The sequence below is a fragment of the Barbus barbus genome (assembly GCF_936440315.1).
Source record: "Barbus barbus genome assembly, chromosome: 9".
NCBI classification, from domain to species: Eukaryota; Metazoa; Chordata; class Actinopteri; order Cypriniformes; family Cyprinidae; genus Barbus; species Barbus barbus.
In genome coordinates, this window is record NC_136737.1 from 14,755,815 (window position 1) to 14,774,216 (window position 18,402).

Genomic DNA, 18,402 nt, shown 5'->3' on the forward strand with positions numbered 1-18,402 from the left:
CATATTTACATTGTATAAATATACATGCATGGCTTAAAACAGCTCAGATGGCAACAGAACTAAATAATAATAAAATAAACAATAGCCTGGTGAAGTCTGTGAAGCAGGATAATTAATAATAGAATTAGTTAATAATAATTCAAATGATTAGAAATCAAATAAAAATAATAAAAAGTAATTACACTGTAAAAATAATAATAGTAATGTATATATGCACGATTCAAAACAGATCTTTACCATTCAAAAACAATAAATAAAAAATACTTTGAAAATAATTACTTTCTACAATATAATTATAATGTTGATTATGTATATTATATATTTCTTGATTATCAAAACTGTGTGAAAGGTCGAATTACCTCAGACAGAAGGGAAAATATGACCTTTGAACTGGCTCTGCATCAGGCGTTTTCCCATAACTAATGCCTGAAACTCTTAAGTAACTCAGAGGAATGATTTTTCCAGGAATGAGAAGGGAAATGTGGAAACAAAACGTGCAAAAATTGTAACTACTTGTATAGCATATGAAAAAAAACATGGTTTCGCCATTATTTTTAGATGTGAGTGCCCTTTTGATGCTCTTTACCTGGTATGACTCGATTATATGAGTTGATTATATGATTGCTATAGATTTTTACTTAATACTGTCTACCACAGAAGTTGCAATATGTTTGTTTGAAATACAAACGACACTATTTCTCCAGGGTGTTCCCAGATTTTTTTTTTAATCTTACATCACAACAAAGAACAGCCAATCAAACGCAGAACTGAGGATGATGACCTGTTGTGTTGGAGTTTGAACTTTGTCCTGGGTGAGCAGAGGGACAAAGACACAGTAAGGATTGACAGATATTTTGGTTTTGTCCCATTTTTTTCAAGGATATTTTAGACTGCGTTACCCCTGGGTCACAGTAATGGAGAACTATTCAGACCAGGTAAGTCTTAATGTTTTGAATTTTTACTGATTTTGCATGAGACATTAGTATTTGAACGTATGTCATCTAGCCTGTCTGTGTAATATCTCATACAGAGCAAAGTTCAGAAAAATGGAAAAGTTATCTTTCAACATTTGCTTGCTTTCAACTGTTTTGCTGCGTCCATTTTCTGTATTTTCCATTGAATCCCACTGGAAACAAATGATATATTTCACTATCTCAGGGTGCTGAAGGGTTAGAACTACTTGATTTGCTCTTTGATAAGAATGACGGCATCTTACGGCATGAGACTATGGGACCACAAAGCGATCAGCTTTGGCCAGTTCAAGATCCTCATGTAAGTCTGGCTTCTTCCAAGTTTTTTCAATTCTTCAAAGTGTAACATGTAAAAGGGAAGATTCTTCCAAAAATGAAAATGACTTAGCCTAATGTCATTCCAAATCTTTATTCCTTGTGCAGAACTCAAAAGAAGATATGCTGAAGAATGTTTTTGACAAAAACAGTTCTTCAAAACCTTCTTTTGTGTTTCCGCAAAAGAAAGAATTCAATATCTCATCATTCACCATCCTGTATTCTTGATTGCCAGATTATGATGCCCGCTCAGGGTAACGAGGAGTTCTTCAACGCACTTTTAGGTGGGTACGACTCTGTTTCTGGATCTCCAGTTTGGTCGCCCTCTCCTAGCGATAGCGGAATCAGCGAAGATCCTCATTCGGATCACATCGACAGTCCACCGCCAACCACAAGCCCTCCTTTGGAGCCTCACATCATCGTATCCCAGGCGCAACACAATCTCGACACCAACTTCCCATTTAATTTCAGTGAGTAATCAAATATTCGTAAAGCGAACCTTCCTGGCGACTCGAGACTCTGTAAACACAGAAGATTAGCCTCCTACTTATTGATTCACTGCATTTTGCGCTGTTTTGCTACATGTTCTGAAGATAAGCCCTTATTCCTCAGCTTTGTGAATCTCTTCACATGCAAACAAACAAGGATAAATAGTATTATCTGTTTCTGCAGATGGTTGGGAGACTGGATTCCTACCAGACAGGGCAGGGGGGATACAGGGCACATCTGAAACGCCACAGGTACAACCTAACACTGGATTCCCCCTAACTGTCAAGGACCTGCTGCTATCTGGCACACCAGAGCCTGTGAGTTTGCATTCAGGCATGAAGCTAGGTAAAACACACAAGGCAGAATAGGGAAAATGTGAACTTGAGTGCAGATGAAAGGTGAACTCGATAGGTTTCTCACCATCCAGGCACACAGAGACGTTGATTGGATTTGTTACTTTCATGTCTGTTTGTTATTCCAGGTCACAAATGCGACCCAGCAGTCCTACCAGGAGCTGGTTCTCACAGAAGATGAGAAACGACTACTTGCCAAGGAAGGACTGACCCTGCCAAATCAGTTCCCGCTCACCAAGGTACCGTCAGTTGGCAATTGCACCATAATAGTAAATCTCAGCCGATTGTCTTTGTAGCTCAATGTTTCTGCTTCCCTCCCGTGATCAAGTACGAGGAACGAATTCTGAAGAAAATCCGCCGAAAGATCCGCAACAAGCAGTCAGCCCAAGAGAGCAGGAAGAAGAAGAAAGAATACATTGACGGCCTGGAGAGCAGGTATTGATTGTTGTGCTCAAACAAATGAAGCAAAAGCGGAAGATATGTGCCTCGAATCACGGAGTAAAAATCATAATCCGAGTTGATGAAATTTGCAGCTACTGAACACAACCCCCCCACCCCCCTGGCAAAATACCAGGTGGAAGTTCACTGAGAGTGGATTTGATTACAACTTGTTTTTTTTTTTTTTACATGGTTCTTATGGGAAATTTGTGCTCATAGGATGGCGGCATGTAGTGCACACAACCAGGAGCTGCAGAGGAAAGTCTTTCAGCTGGAGAAATGCAATATGTGAGGGAATCATTTACTTGGTAATCTTCACACTCCATACAGGCTCCTGAATTTTAACTTTTTACCCTGCTCTCTCAATCTCAGCTCCCTGATGGAACAACTGCGTCGGTTGCAGGCGATGGTCATGAATGGATCCAACAAACCAGCCCAGACTGGGACCTGCATTCTAGTGAGAGTTAAAAAAAGATCCAGTCATACAGTAATCATGCTTAGGGAATTTAAAATCACACACATACATAACACATAGTATTTTCTCTGGCACTTGCCGCTGTGTTCTCTCAGTGCCAGTCAATGTGGATTCACCACAAACATCTTTATATCAACAGGCTCAAAACATGTTCTTGGTCTTATTTTGAATTTGTTTTTAGATGTATAACCCTGAAGAGAAACGTTTCCAATTTGAATCATTTATTCACAGATTCATAAATACTGTTCCAAAGCATTTATACAGAAAACATAGCCTTACAACCTACCATAAGCAATCCAATTCAGCGGAAAGAAAAATTCCTTAGAAAGATGCTACACAAATACAAACTGCACACTGTAAGAGCGGGAAAGATAAAACAAGATTACATGTTGTAAATAAAAAACTATATTCAGATTTGTTATTTCTTACTATTATTTTATTCTGTCACAAGAATAAAATAGGAATTATTTCAAGTCTTTCAAAAGCAGAATGATATGTTTCAAATGCCAGATTTTGTCATTTGTATTTAAACATTGTTCATTAAAGTATCCTGGAAAAAAAGTTAAGTAACAAAAATATTAAGTAGCATTGTTTTCAATATGATAATTATAAGAAGAATTTTTTCTTGGTCACCATTTCTGGTTGGCTGATAAAAATTTAGCTTTGCCATTGCACAAGTAATATTAATTGAAAATGCCATTTCTGGTTGACTTCAATTCAGTAATTGTAAAAAACTTATCATCTAAAGTCTCACACTATAGTATATTAAGTTGTGTTTTATGAGGTAGCACAAGACTTTTACTGACAAATGCTCTTAAAGCAATCATCAGTGTTCCTCAACATGAAGGAGGCTGGGGAACTAAGTAATCACATAAGAAGGAACTCCAATCTACAGCTACTTGAGAACATACCTCAAAAACGGACATTACATCGAAGTGTGTTACTAATGGTCTTCCGTGCTGCTCCGCTCAAGCCTTTCATCTGCCTCTGTCTCTCAGGTGCTGCTTCTGTCTTTCACCTTGATTCTGCTGCCCAATCTGAAGCCCTTCACAGATACCAAGGTCAGCCAGCATGGAGACTTTAGCCCATTGAAAGGTGAGTTTTCTGGCTGAAACATCTCCTCCATCCAGTCCTTGAGGGGAAAAACTCATTACAATTCGATGCTAACTTGAGAGGAAAATGTCATGCTTGAAGAACAAGGGGTTCTTCAATATGTGTAACGTATCATTTGGTTGACAAGCCATTAGGCTTGGACCGAAACCTTGTGACAGTTATTGGAAGTACTGAGAGAGGTGATGCGGACTAGAAGAATGGCAAACAGCTTAGTCATGTTTCCCACACGTTGAATCAACGGTGTGGAAGAAAAGCTGTAATTTGTCCTCATCAAACTGCTGTCAGTGTTTCTGAAGTGAATCAATTCTTATTTTGCAGGCTAAGCACAGGTCATGGTTAAAGTTCTTCTTCGATTAGCATCCTGTTGAGCATCGTAGCTCTTTTGAAGTGGATTGCTGAAGTTCAGGAAGAAAAGAACAGGGGAAACCTTTCACAGCGTGACTTCAGAACCTTCATATACAGATTGTTTTAAATGAGTAGTGAAATATTGATTAACTATATCATTTATTGTGTAAAATGTTTTCTAGCAATTTTAAATTTTTCAGGAAATTAGTGGAATCATTTTCACCACTTCCACCATTTAATTGTTTTTTAAGTTAGTGTACGTAATTACCAAGGAGACGATAGTGTCAGTAAAAAGCTTCAAATGAAATATTGAGACATGATGTGAGAAGAAATTAAAGAGAAATATTATTTGGGAACATCGTATCATTTCCAATAAGCAAATGATGCAAAACGTGTGAAAATACTATTTTTTTGTGTGTATTTATGATACAAAATGCTATCTCTGAAATGAGCCTTAGCAAGACAAAAAGGAATCGGCCTTTTTTCCCACAAAAACATAATGTTTACAAAGTAGGCTACTTTATGTTACAGAACACTAAACGTAAAACGCGATTTGGCGATGTGATGGAAATGACAATTTGGTGGGAATTTTCACAACATTTGATGAAAACGAGGACAGAATTCTCTCGTGGTCTACTGTTGTTAATTGTTATTTATTAGGCCTACTTGAACTAGTGAGATTGTACAATTATTTTCCAAAGGTCCAAAAATATCAAGTGGCGTTTGTTTTAAGAAGGATGGTACAGACACGCTTCTCACAAGGAGTTGGAAGTAACTCTTACATTTTCTTTAACCCCTTTCAGTTCAGTCACGGTCACTGCACAACCTTCAGTCTTCCCGTGTGCTGCATGCCCTCGAGCATCCGTTCTCCGTGTCTGAGGACTCCAAAATGCTCCCGCGCTTCTCTGAGGATAAAAGTATGGCGGACATAGCGTCGCTGCTGGGAAGACTTCACAGGAGACCAGAATTCACCGATTACGATTCTGAATCTCACAACCACAGTTTAGACCAGCATGACGACCATCACCATGGAGACCCCATCACTGGGCATGTAGCGACAGTGACCTTGAATCCACGACGTGGCTCAAGGCGGCGTCCTCATGCTGATGATATGTGAAGGGCAGAAGGGGATTTACCCGGGGATTTGTCAAAACTCCTTTAACAGCGCTTTTGAAGATGGGAGCCAGCTAACAGATTGCTGGAAGCTCTTTTTCTTCTTTCTGTAGAAGTCATTTTTAAGAGATAGCTGCTATATAGTTGCTTATTTATATATTATCAAACTTTGGATAAAATAACAATTCCAAATTTTACCTGTTGATTTGTAATGCTGAAAATGCATTTTCTCTCGTTTTAAACTTGCCAAAGTGGATAATCTTTCTTTTTCGTTAAAATGCAGTGGGGTCCAAAACTAAATAAATGCATGTTTTCTTAAACAAGGCAAATATTTTTGCAAGAATAACATGCCTGACTGACTGTCGCTACATTATTTTGCTTGTTACAAGGCTACAAGTTAAATGAATGGCCTATGTACACATGACATATTGATAAGCAATTATTTTACAGTTTTGTAGCCTATTATCTTAAATTTTCCGCAAAGAAAAAATAGTCGACTAGTAATGTACAAAACAATCGGACTAGCAAGGAGACGAACGCTGAAACAATATTGCTGTGATATTAATACTTCTCCGAGATAATTTTCACTACAATTGATAACAGAGATGCAAGATGGTGACCGTTGCATTTGTATGAAACAAGAGAGTGTGAGAGAAAGTAGTGCCGGTTTCATGGCATGGGCTACGTCCGAAAGCTCTAAAATGCTGCCTTCGGGGGCAGCATTCCAACTTGGAATTTCCAAGGCAAGAAGGCATCAAGGCACATCAGAATCCAAATTCTGCTTTACTTCCTGTCTCCAGAGGTACCTTCTTCTGATCGAATTTTGAAGACAGGTTACTTTCTGCTTTCAATTGAAAGTAGCTAAAAATGGTATCAGATGATATAAAAATGGGAAATTCACTGATCTATACAAAGATGAATATAGATCAGTCGGCAAGATAAAAACTTAGATGAGTTTTGTCCAAGAAGTTGCTATATTTGTCCCTAAACTTTTCAAAAAAGTCTCTAAAGGGGTGGGGAAGTAGCTAAGCTACAAATTCGCTAAATTGGCACCAAGATAGATGTATCCTTCGCTGCCATTGAAATCCCACAATCCTGTGCGTTCCATTCAGTGACGTTAGAGCTAAAAAACAAAGATGACGTCTGAAAGTTGCGTTTGGTGGTCAGTTTGTGTGTAAATGTATATTTCTGACTAACTTTTTGCACTTTTGATGTTATTTCTAGCGAGAAATCAGTATTATAGTAATTAAATATTCGTTTAGTTATCACCAAAACTCATTCTATTTTGTTGTAGATCATTAAACCGTTACGCTGCCTCAGAAGCCTGTCCGAAATCAGTTTCAAGAAGTGCCTTTGAGCAAAAATGCTGCCTGCAAAGTCATTGCCTCATAAGACAGCAAGTGAGCTGCCTAGTCTTTCGGACGCTATTGACCAAATAGAATCAAGTAATCAGAGCGTCATGTAATAAAATGTACATAAAAATAACAATTTGAGTGAAAAGTTTAAATAAAAAAATATTCATTTAAAAGTTCAATGCAAGCAATGAAATCTGACTGTGTGTACAAATGAATTAAGCATGGTCAGTTTGAAAATGTTAAATATTTCTTTTTATTTTCAGATTAAAGCTTATTAAATAATTGAGAAAAAAATCCCAATCAGACATTTGGACTTCACTGTATATATGTTATGGCTGTGATCGCTAGAAGTTTGAACCATCTGCTCTGTATTACTTGCACTACAGCTGGGGTGAATAATAATACAAAATCAGCTCTTTCCAATTCATGAATTTTACATTTTGAATCCTTCAGCAAGTTTGTCCTAAAGTACTGCCTTGTGTTTGTCTTTTCTTTGAAGAAAGTTTTACTTTATGGGTATTAATCTGTAGGCTGAAGTAATTTTTTATGGACTAAGAACAAGCTAGTGTGCATAAATTGCTTTTGATAACAAATGTGCTTTTTCAGTAAAACGTTGTTGTGTTGAATTGCCTTTCAACACTATTTTATGGGGTTGCTTTGTTGTTGCTTTTTCCAATAAATGTTGTAAAATACGTCTCATCAATGGACAACTCTCTGTCTTCAACTCTGGGGCTACGTCAACACATAAATGCCTTTCAGTACAATTTGGATGTCACCAGAGACAGAATGAGGTCAGTGCAGATGAGAAGAACAGGTGAACAACCTATCTCAGTAAAATCAAATACGAGCATCCTTGACAAATACAGTTTTTGTGTGGCTAGACCCATTATCAATGTAAAGGCATTTTATAATCTATAAGAGATGCACAAATGATTAGATATGAAAGCAGTAGTTTCTGTAGATTACCATATACGAAAATGTCAATTTCAGTTTTTCTTTGACATTTCAGGGACTGTAAAGTGAATAACCTTCAGTGCTCAGGAATGAAAAAACAGTGTGGGAGGTACTTCAAGTCACTTTTAGATAAGAAAACGATACAAAAACGATGCATAGATTATGCATAAACTTCATTTGTGCTCAGTAATAATATTCAAATTTAAATGAGTGAACAGGTTCAGCATTTTCTGATAAAGAATGAACTATTTTTCAAGAAGACTTCCATCTTACTCAGTGCCTCTTTAATCACACTTGCATCTTTCATCCACAGGACTGCGGTGTGTCTCTTCGCTTTGACGTATCCCTTGGGCCCCTGGCCTCCAGGTCCACATTTCTATTCCACCTGTCAGAGAGCTGCATTTTCCCTTGATTAATCTGGCACCGATTTGATGCACAAAGTTTGTACAAATACATTTCAGGCTGTGCTCCTCAAGGCAAAAACTGCAATTTCTGGCTCAGTAATCTTCTAAATGACTAACAACTAAAGACGAAAGACTCAATAAATGAAATCAATAAGTTATCACTTTCATTGTATGGATTTCTGAGTTATTTTCAAGATCTGTGGGTTGCAATTCATAGTTTGTGAATGTGGGGAAAAAAGCTTGTGTGTTACTGAAGTTATCATGGATGGAAAGAGAAAGACTGAAATAAATTGGAGTAATTGAATTGGAGTGAATTAAATTGGAGATGGACTCAGCACACGCAAGCAAAAGAGTGAGAAAGATGAAGTGTGTGTGTGTGTGTGTGAGAGAGCGAGAGTGAGTGCGTGCGTGTGTGTGTGAGAGAGCAATATATTTGAATAGATTTTGTTTTAAAATACAACATGCCAAGATTAGATTGCATACTTTTTGTACATAATTATAAAAAAATCAACAAATCTAAACTAAATGTCAAATAGCACTTATATTTTTCAGTAATGCATTATTGATATTGCGTCAAAAGATTAAGTGACATACTGTATCTTGATTACTTCAAAAAGTACCCAAAAGCTTATATTTGAAGTATTTTACGCTGTTATGGGTTTATCCAAAATAGCAGTTCTGTATAAAACCAAATTTAAGTCATTAAGCTTCATCCATATGACTTTTAACAACTTTAACATTCATTTAGTATTACGAACCACAACACGTAAAAACTAGGTTTCATTACGCACCGCGTGTATGTATGCATCCGACATAAAAGCGGCGCGTGCCTCAGCAGCGCGCGGACGCACGTCATGCTCATCGGAGTATAAAAGAATGTGCGCACGCTGCAGAGCGCACAGAGGTGCGCGCGAGAGAGGGACTGATGAGACGGCGTTCGCGCAGCCGGTGAAGTAATTACACATGCCGGCAGACAAAGTGCGGTGGTCACAATGAACTTGAGGTAAATTACATGAATGGATTCGTTTCTCAATTTTCATCATTTCACCATGACTACGGACTGAGTGGGAGCCTGCCATGGAGAGGAACAACACCACACAAACTCTGGAGCTGGGAGAATGTGAGCACACACTGGACACCAGCTCGGACGCTGCCAGCGGGAACCTGTCTTTACGCTGCTGGCTGCATTTGTTGACTAAGGAGTCTAGTTCAACACTACAAGGTGACGGGTCTAGTTTGGCTGTGCGTGTGATGATCGCCCTCATTTATTCAGTGGTGTGTGCTTTGGGACTTGTAGGCAACTCTCTGGCGCTCTACCTGCTGCACTCGCGCTACCGGCAGAAGCAGTCTTCTATCAACTGCTTTGTGATGGGTCTGGCTCTGACCGACCTGCAGTTCGTCCTAACCCTACCATTCTGGGCCGTAGACACAGCATTGGACTTCCGCTGGCCCTTCGGCAAAGTTATGTGCAAAATCATCAGCTCGGTCACCACTATGAACATGTACGCCAGTGTATATTTCCTGACTGCCATGAGCGTGGCAAGGTACTATTCCATCGCGTCCTCGCTGAAGATGCATAGTCGCCGAGCGGCGGCGGCTGCGGCCAAGTGGATCAGCTTGGGCATTTGGGTCGTCTCCCTGATAGCAACTCTCCCTCATGCAATCTATTCCACAATAGCCCAAGTTGCGACAGACGAGGAGCTGTGCATAGTCCGTTTCCCTGAAACGGGAAGCTGGGACCCGCAGTTGCTGCTAGGACTGTACCAGTTGCAAAAGGTCCTTCTTGGGTTTCTGATCCCACTGGTGGTGATCACCGTTTGCTATCTCTTACTTCTAAGAATCGTGCTAAGCCGTAGGATTAGTGACGTGGCAGGCTCTGAAAGTGAGCAGGGGCGGCACAAGCGACGCTCGAAGGTCACCAAATCGGTTGTGATCGTCGTCCTGTCGTTCTTCTTGTGTTGGTTGCCCAATCAGGCCCTGACTCTGTGGGGCGTCCTTATTAAGTTCGACCTGGTGCCCTTCAGCAAGGCCTTCTACAATGCCCAGGCATACGCGTTCCCGCTGACTGTGTGCTTGGCCCACACAAACAGTTGCCTCAACCCGGTGCTCTATTGCCTAATCCGCCGCGAATTCCGGGCCGGACTCAAACAACTCCTGCTGAGGGCCACACCGTCCTACCAAAGCCTTGCCTGGCTGCTCCCACGCAAGGCCAAAGTAGCCGAGGCACCTCCTATACTGGTTCTTGTGCAGATGGATGTTTGAAAAAAGCAGATCCTTTATGTTTATCTTTGTTTTTGATTGACAGGACGAAGCAGGTATGAGGAACGTCCTTCGGGAGCTGCCCCAATTTCCCTTCCGCTCATTCAGAAACACTTTTGCGCATTTGTCTTTCTCTCTCAACTTCCACAAACCTTTTGACGCATGACCGCTTTCACATGCACCTCCGGTCATCAGAGCCCTTGGGAATTCAGGACCCATTCACCTTTGTTTGCTTTGCTGTATATTAGTAGCACAGCTTTAGGATTCCCCCCGAGACATCCTTCAAGGGAGAAATAAATTATCCATGTGTGTTTTTCAGACTTTGAGAAAAGAAGAAAAAATGTTGAGCTGTAGAAGGGTCTAGTCTTTTCTTATTTTATGAGAAATTTAAAAAACAATATGCGTGGGGGATCACTGGTTAACCCATCAATCATTCAGTACACTGTCAATTATGAATTTGCTTGCAGTTGTGTAGAATTTAATGAAGTTTCACATTTTGATTAGTCTTTTAGTCTATTTAAATATTATGCTGTACAAAAACAATTAACTAATAAAATGCATATCTATGTAGCTAACTAAAAAAATGATCATTTTGTGAATTAGCATTGACCAGACAAACTAAGTGTAAGTGCTGATGTGATCATTTCTTTTTTATTTGAAGGAGAAATTTCTCTTATCTCTTTTCAATTTGACATATAACTGTTTCTAATTCATTTAAATGAGTATAAAACCATACTTTTTTTTTTTTTTTAAATAAGTGCACCACAATAGATTACCATATTTGAGCCATTAAGGGATAGTTTGTTTAAAAAAAATTACTTTGTCAATTTACTCACCCTCATATCTTTTCAAACCAACCTCACTTCCAGGATAGACTAAAGGAGATGTTTAGCCTGAAATTTAAGTCAGTACACATTTAAAATCTCACCTGAGAGCAGTAGTAGTCACCATTCACTTTCATTGTGACAAAGAGCAGCTTGGACATTCTGCTATAAATCTCTCCTTTTGTGTCAAACAGGTTTTGAAAGATATGAGCTGGAGAAAATAATAACAGAAAGTGATTGCTGAAATCTTTCAGTTGGCTATATCCTCAGGAACTTCATCAAATAATACAGCTTTGGCATAAAATATCTTTGTCGGAACATACTACAATAAATCATTCCTAAGCCATCAAACAGAATAAAAAATTCAATCTGAGATAATTAGTTATTGGGTTTATTGACAACAAAATGTGAGGCAGAGTTAAAGAGTGTTAGCTCAACAAAGACCAGGGGCGTAGATTACGCGGGGGACGTGTCCCCCCCACTTTTTATAAAAAGTAAATTCGTCCCCCGCACTTTTTCATCGGACAGTTGTGTTCTCGACATGTTGAGGTTTTAATGGAGCAATGTATATAAATGCAGAATGATTTAAAATTCAAAGAGACAAGATATGCATGACGTTACCGTTTCCATGGCAATCAGTCACTCAGTTTGTGACGTCACGACATGCCCAGGCTCGCGCCCGCGGTCCCGCGCTGTATCCATCATTCATTAGTGGTCGAGATGAGTTCAAAGCGGCAAAAAAACTCTTCACTCCTCTTTTAGGAAGAAGTCAAGCAGCGTAAGTTGTCATGTGGGATCCGAATAGTGTTGCAAAATGTTGAGTGACTCTGCCTATTGCTCTTGTTGAATAATTAGCAAGTTTTGATGTTCATTATATGGAGGGAAAAAAAAGCTGCCTGGACAAACATGCACTTATTTATTTTCAGTGTATTTTTCCGTAACTCTTTTGTAACGTCTTTTATTTTAACACGTATGTATGTTATCAGAACCCTTCAAATAAGAATAAAGATAATGTTGAATGAGATTTTACAGCGTTTGCAGCATTGTGACACTCTGCCAAATCTACATGATGTATTTCAAGCAGGTAGCTATGCAAGCACTGATCTGATACAGGACCGATCTTCATTTAGGGGTGCTCTGTCATTAGTGCACTAATTTGACGTTTTTATGTGTTGTCAAGAATGAACAAGAAACAGTCAGCCTAGGTTTGTTAGAGCAGAATCAGGACGACACACAAGAAAAACAAACTTCACAGGTGAGAACAACTGATAGAGTGGCTTTTAACACCTGTCTGTTTTTACATTGTATGAAATCTATTAATACACAAGTGTTTGTAGGATTATATATGGACAGATCATAAAAAACACATAATTAGTCAAATATAGAAAAATAAAAAATAACATTAGTATGATGAACATCTTCTCAGCTATCATTTTCAACTACAGTAGGTAATTATTAGCTTGCATGTACTTAAGCACATATTAATTCTGTATTCTTCATGACCATATTCTGCATCCCATAATCCTAAACTTAACAACTACACCGACTACCTTACAAGCTATTAATAAGCAGTAAATGAAGAGTTTATCGAGGCAAAAGTCATAGTTAATAGTAAATATGTGTTCCCCATTCTAAAGTGTTAAAACATAATTTAGGATACAAATGATGGGTTATTGTCCAGCAGTGTACTTAATTAGTTATTTTCTTCTGTATGTCACTATTCCCTGTATGTACATGTTTCAAACACTACTTTATTTGCTGTAGACGGAGGCAGAAGTGCATTCACAGATGAGAGTGAATGAGGCAGAAAGTTTCAGTGAGGCTTCAGAGGTAAAGATTATTTACAGCATTGTCTATGATAAGATATTTATTTTAACATAGACTAATCAGACTAATGTATAATAGAACAGAACAGAATAAAGAAGTATGTGAATGTGTAAGTATCCATTACTGTGTGCCATGTACTGTACATACAACACACACAAAATACAATCTGAAATATGTAAACAATAGTACCCTTATAAAGACATCTTTGTAACTTATACTCAAAAAGGTGCACATTAGTACCCTAGAGTACCAATATGTACAACTATGAAACTTTTTGGGGTAAATAAGGTACAAAGATGTCCTTTTAAGGGTACTGTCCCAGTGACAAGCTGTTGTATTTCTTTCTTTCTTTCTTTCTTTCTTTCTTTCTTTCTTTCTTTCTTTCTTTCTTTCTTTCTTTCTTTCTTTCTTCTTCTTTTTTCTCTCTTTCTTTCCTCCTGTTTTATAATCATATATAATAATAATATAATCATAAAGCATATTAAGCAAAAAGGTATGATTAAAAATAAAACCTGTCAATTAGACAAGGGTTAACTGAAAATGCATTACCAGGTCATGATTTAGGGAAGACTGGGGCAAGTTTTACATTTTACATTTTTATTATTATTGTACAAGAAAAAAAATACAGTTCATTAAACACATACTGACCTTTTGATTGATATTTTAATCACACTATATAGGGTAAACTGTAACAGGATTTTCAGAAAAATATATAGTTAATATCATTCTGATATATGCATAAACATTTGTTGCTTAACACAAAGAACAATAAAAAGAAATGCAACCATTATAACTATACATTTATACCTCTTACATTTGACAGCTTGCAACCTTTATGAGTTGACCCTCATTGTAGTGAAAACACTCCTGTGACCGATGGAAACTGTGGCTACATGTTCAATTATTAATTTATGACTTGTTACCATAAATTAATATATAAAGAGCTTGTATCTGTAAGAGAGAATCATCCCAGCTGTGAGCTTCTCTAGGTGTTGAGGGCATGCAGATGAGCTGGTGTGAGAGACCATTAATGAGCCAAACTGATTTAAAGATCTGAATCTGAACTCAACTCTGCTCTATAATTATGCTTGCGGTGACATTTTGGCCCAATGTTGGAGTCTGTGGTGTGCTTTGTTGTCAGTATATTGAAGCCCTTCCAGTGTGCGTTGCTTGCTGAACTTACTTTAATGTCTGTATGAAGTGTTATAATATTATGATGTTTGTAAAAATATATATTATACTAACAAAATTTGCATAAAACTCTTTAAGACAAAAATAAATCTTGAATATTTGCAATTTTGATAAAACAAGGTTCAAATGATGTCTTAAGGTGTAATATAAACACACACACACACACACACACACATTGGTTTTTGTGGTTTATGGGGACTCTCCGTAGGCGTAATGGTTTTTATACTGAACAAACTGTGTGTGCTATTGCCCTACACCTAAACTTAGCCCTCACAGGAGACTTTCTGCATTTTTACAATTTCAAAAAAACTTTGTTTAGTTTATTTTTAAACCCGTTTTACAAATGAGGACGTCCCCAAAAGGAGGTTTTTGGAGATTTTGTCAGGTTTACCTCACTTTTGGGTACAAATTTGTCCCCAAAATATGTTAAGTAGGTACACACGCACACTATTTGATTCCACATTACAAGTCAAATATCATTAGGAATGATCCAACGGATTAAAACAGATCAGCACGTTGTTATGGATTATACAGTTCTACGGGTACAGGAAACATCGCCTTTTCCAAATAAACATGCATCCTATAGTTGCTGAGACTGAACAGTACCTTGCCCACTGTTTGGCCCTTGTTTTAGATAGCCCCCCAATGCAAAGTCCACGGATCGCCAGCCTGTGTACATGACCCAGACTACCAAACACTAGCACAATAAGCTGGCATTTGTATCCAAGGTTCTCGATGATATATGTCAATGACTGATATTTTAAAATCTTAGAGCAGTAAGAATCCTCCATAAACAAGTCAAATGCACATGACACTTCAAATAGTGTAACTGTTTTGCCATTCTGAGAGATGTTAACGATATCCGGTGTATTAGCAATTCTTAGAAAAGTGTTTGCAGGTGGGTTAAACCATTCAGACTGTACAGTAGTATGTTTAAAGATCTGCTCATCAGCCACGCAGGGAATCTGAGCAGCAATGAGGTCCACAAGTCTGTCATGTCTGGCAGTATATAATCCTTTAAATGATGAACAACTGTTCATGATGTGGGCTACTGACTCCATGTGTTGAGGGGGGTCATGCAGCAGGCAGAGGGGGGAATGGGTGGAGGGAAACCACAGTGATAAGTTGTATTTTGTAGGAAGAACCTGCAGACGTTTTACACAGAAAGTAAGAATCTCCTCACTGATGGTAGCATTGCTGTAGATGGTGTGTGATACAGAGTGGTCTGCACAGGGCAGTTTTGCCAACTTTCCCTGGAGTTTTAGACTGGACCAGTACTCCATATTTTGGGCTCTTTGAATAGAAGAGAAAGTTTGCCTTGATGTTCCAGGCTGGAGCAGGTGAACAATGTTGTTATGGTGGTGATGGCGCAGTGGCTAAGACACATGCCTTTGGTGTGAGAGACCCGGGTTCGAATCCACTGTGAGACACCAATGTGTCCCTGAGCAAGACACTTAACCCCTAGTTGCTCCAGAGGCGTGCGACCTCTGACATATATAGCAATTGTAAGTCGCTTTGGATAAAAGCGTCAGCTAAATGAATAAATGTAAATGTAAATGGTGCAGCCTGGCTTCCACGATGACAGATGGGTCCTCTACGACTGCATCAGAGATCTCTACAGGTTGGTAGTGGGAGGTCCACTTCAGTTCAGTAACTGAACTGGTCGTTTAAGTCTGGCCAGTCTGATGACACACCAAATCCCTGTGCCCGTCCATCCAGCTTTCCATTGGTCTTTCTTTTAAAACCCAGGAAGCTGTCTTCCCACTACATGCGTGTAGCACCTTCCGTCTTTTAAAATCCAGCAGTAAGGATGCTCTGGCCATTTGCCTCACGCTGACATCATCACAGTTTAGCATGTTGGTAAGGTGAGACTGTCATGTGGCTATATACTCCCACATGCAGTCTCTTATTGCTTGCACTTTTAGAGTTGCAGGAAGAGGTGATGCATCAATGAAATCCAGTTTGGTCATAAACTGATGTGCCATGTCTGTCACTTGCAGACTCCATTCTAAACTTGTTAAACTTGTGACCCAGGTAGTTGTAGGTCTCATGTCTAGTGTACACCCTGAGTGGCTGGTAAAAGAGGGGGGTTGGTCGGCCTTTGATCTATACCAACGGTTGCCACCGCTCCTCCTCTCATAGAAAACTACACATTTACTGAGCTTTACTTGTAGGCCAGACCATGCCAGGAATCTGTCAGTGCATGACAACATGTTCTTAATCATGCCTTCATCTCGGGATGCGACGACCACATCATCAGCATAGCCCTGGACTGGGTTCAGTGACAGGACATGGGGCGGGGCATGTGCGCAAAGCCATTTTAGCCGTTGATTTATTGCAGTGATAAAGTTTACAGCACTCCATGGACAGCGAGTTTTGATTCCTACCTCAAGTGGTATTGGTCTGGTGAGGTCTTTTCCACAGATCACTTGTAGGTAGGAGTCACAATATACATCTTTTATTATGTCCACATAGATCTTAGGGAGCTGTATCTCTTCCAATGCAATCATGACTCTATGAGGCACTGTGTCAAAGGCATTTCTGAAGTCAAGGAAGACAATGTATAGCTTAGCAGATTTGTGCTTGAAATCGTCAATGGCAGTTTTTAAGCAAAAAAAAATGCTCATTCATGCCTTGTCGCTCAATATAATTGTTTGTTGGACAAAATTCCAGCATCGATCAGCCAAGGTAGTATTCTTGAAAGCAAGAATAAAGAATAAAGATTTTGTATACAGATGGCAATAGAGAGATGTCCCTCCATGTTGAGGGGTCTTCTGGTACATTGTCTTTCTTCGGTATTCTATGAATGAGTGCTCCCTTCCATGAAGTAGGGACTTTACCATTAATCAAACAGGTGTTAAATATGCTTTTCAATATGTAGCAGGATGTTTGCCTAGTGGCTTTCAGATCCTCGTAAGTAACACCATCTGAGCTGCTGGCTTTGTTATTGGGTAGATTTTACAATGATCTCAATCTCTTCTATTGTAAACACAGATGTAGGCGGCGGCGACTCAGTCATTCTGTTATCTAAGTCATCATTCTACGGGGGTAATTCAAGCGTGCTATTAGTTGGATCGGACTGGCATTTTTTCCAATAATAATTGTACACTTGCTCAATGTTACCAGGATCAAGCCATGGCGTGGGAAACATGCAGTCATTTAGGATAATATCAATCACCCTTGCTCTACGATGCTGCCATAGGTAGGTTAGTTTGTTTTTGCCAACCTTTTGAGGGTTTCTCTGATGCTATCTTGTGGCAGAGGCAATCGCTGGTTGTATAAACTCCCGCAGGTATCGCAGTTGTTTTTCAGTCCAATCGGCCGGGTTTGCAACAGGGTTTGATCTGGATCGCGCAATATCACCCAGTGGCAAAGTCCTTAAAATCTGCACTACATACTTGAGTAATGGTAGTCTAAATTGTCTTCCATCTGTGCGTTTTATGGAAAATATTCCGGTTTTTAAGAAGGCCCCATTGAGAACTGTAAACAACTTTGACCACTTCCTGAAATCTCTGGTGAGTTGTAATGAGGACTGGAGCGTGACAACAGGGATAAGATCCAAACGCAAGCTTTATTATACAGATCGTGGTCAAGGCAGGCAGGGTCGATCACCAGCAAACAATAACATCCAGGGCAAGGCAAGAGAGTAAACAGAAACAGAGGCAATGGTCAAGGCAGGCGGCAAACAATCAATAACCAAGAGAACAGTCCAGAGTCCAAAACACAGGCAAGGCAAAAACAAGATAATGAGAATGCTCAGAAATGTCCAAATACAGCGGAACAAGACTTCGCAAAGGCCTGTTTGGCATGGCCCTCTTTATATGGCCGCCAAACAGGAAGTAACCATAGAAGCAGAGGGAGCAGTAACAGTCTGTACTAGGGCAAGAGCTCCCTCTGCTGGTGTGGCGTTACAGAATCCCCCCCTCAAGGAGCGACTCCTGGCGCTCAAAAATAAACAGTCCAGGAGGGTGGTGGA

General features: G+C 39.3%; 2 protein-coding genes across 2 annotated transcripts; both read left to right on the plus strand.

The window, feature by feature from the left end:
* Positions 1-810: 810 nt before the first annotated feature.
* LOC306875565 (cyclic AMP-responsive element-binding protein 3-like protein 3-A) lies at positions 811-7,666 on the plus strand. The gene is made up of 10 exons (XM_079426225.1): positions 811-935; positions 1,159-1,272; positions 1,522-1,756; positions 1,959-2,092; positions 2,257-2,367; positions 2,457-2,563; positions 2,786-2,854; positions 2,939-3,023; positions 4,040-4,136; positions 5,303-7,666. The coding sequence occupies exons 1-10, from the start codon at positions 915-917 to the stop codon at positions 5,614-5,616; spliced, it is 1,287 nt and encodes a 428-aa protein (XP_079282351.1). The 5' UTR covers positions 811-914; the 3' UTR covers positions 5,617-7,666.
* A 1,577-nt stretch (positions 7,667-9,243) lies between these two features.
* Positions 9,244-12,407, plus strand: LOC306874824 (relaxin-3 receptor 1-like). Its single transcript, XM_079425096.1, has one exon. The coding sequence runs from the start codon at positions 9,403-9,405 to the stop codon at positions 10,585-10,587; it is 1,185 nt and encodes a 394-aa protein (XP_079281222.1). The 5' UTR covers positions 9,244-9,402; the 3' UTR covers positions 10,588-12,407.
* Positions 12,408-18,402: the final 5,995 nt, after the last annotated feature.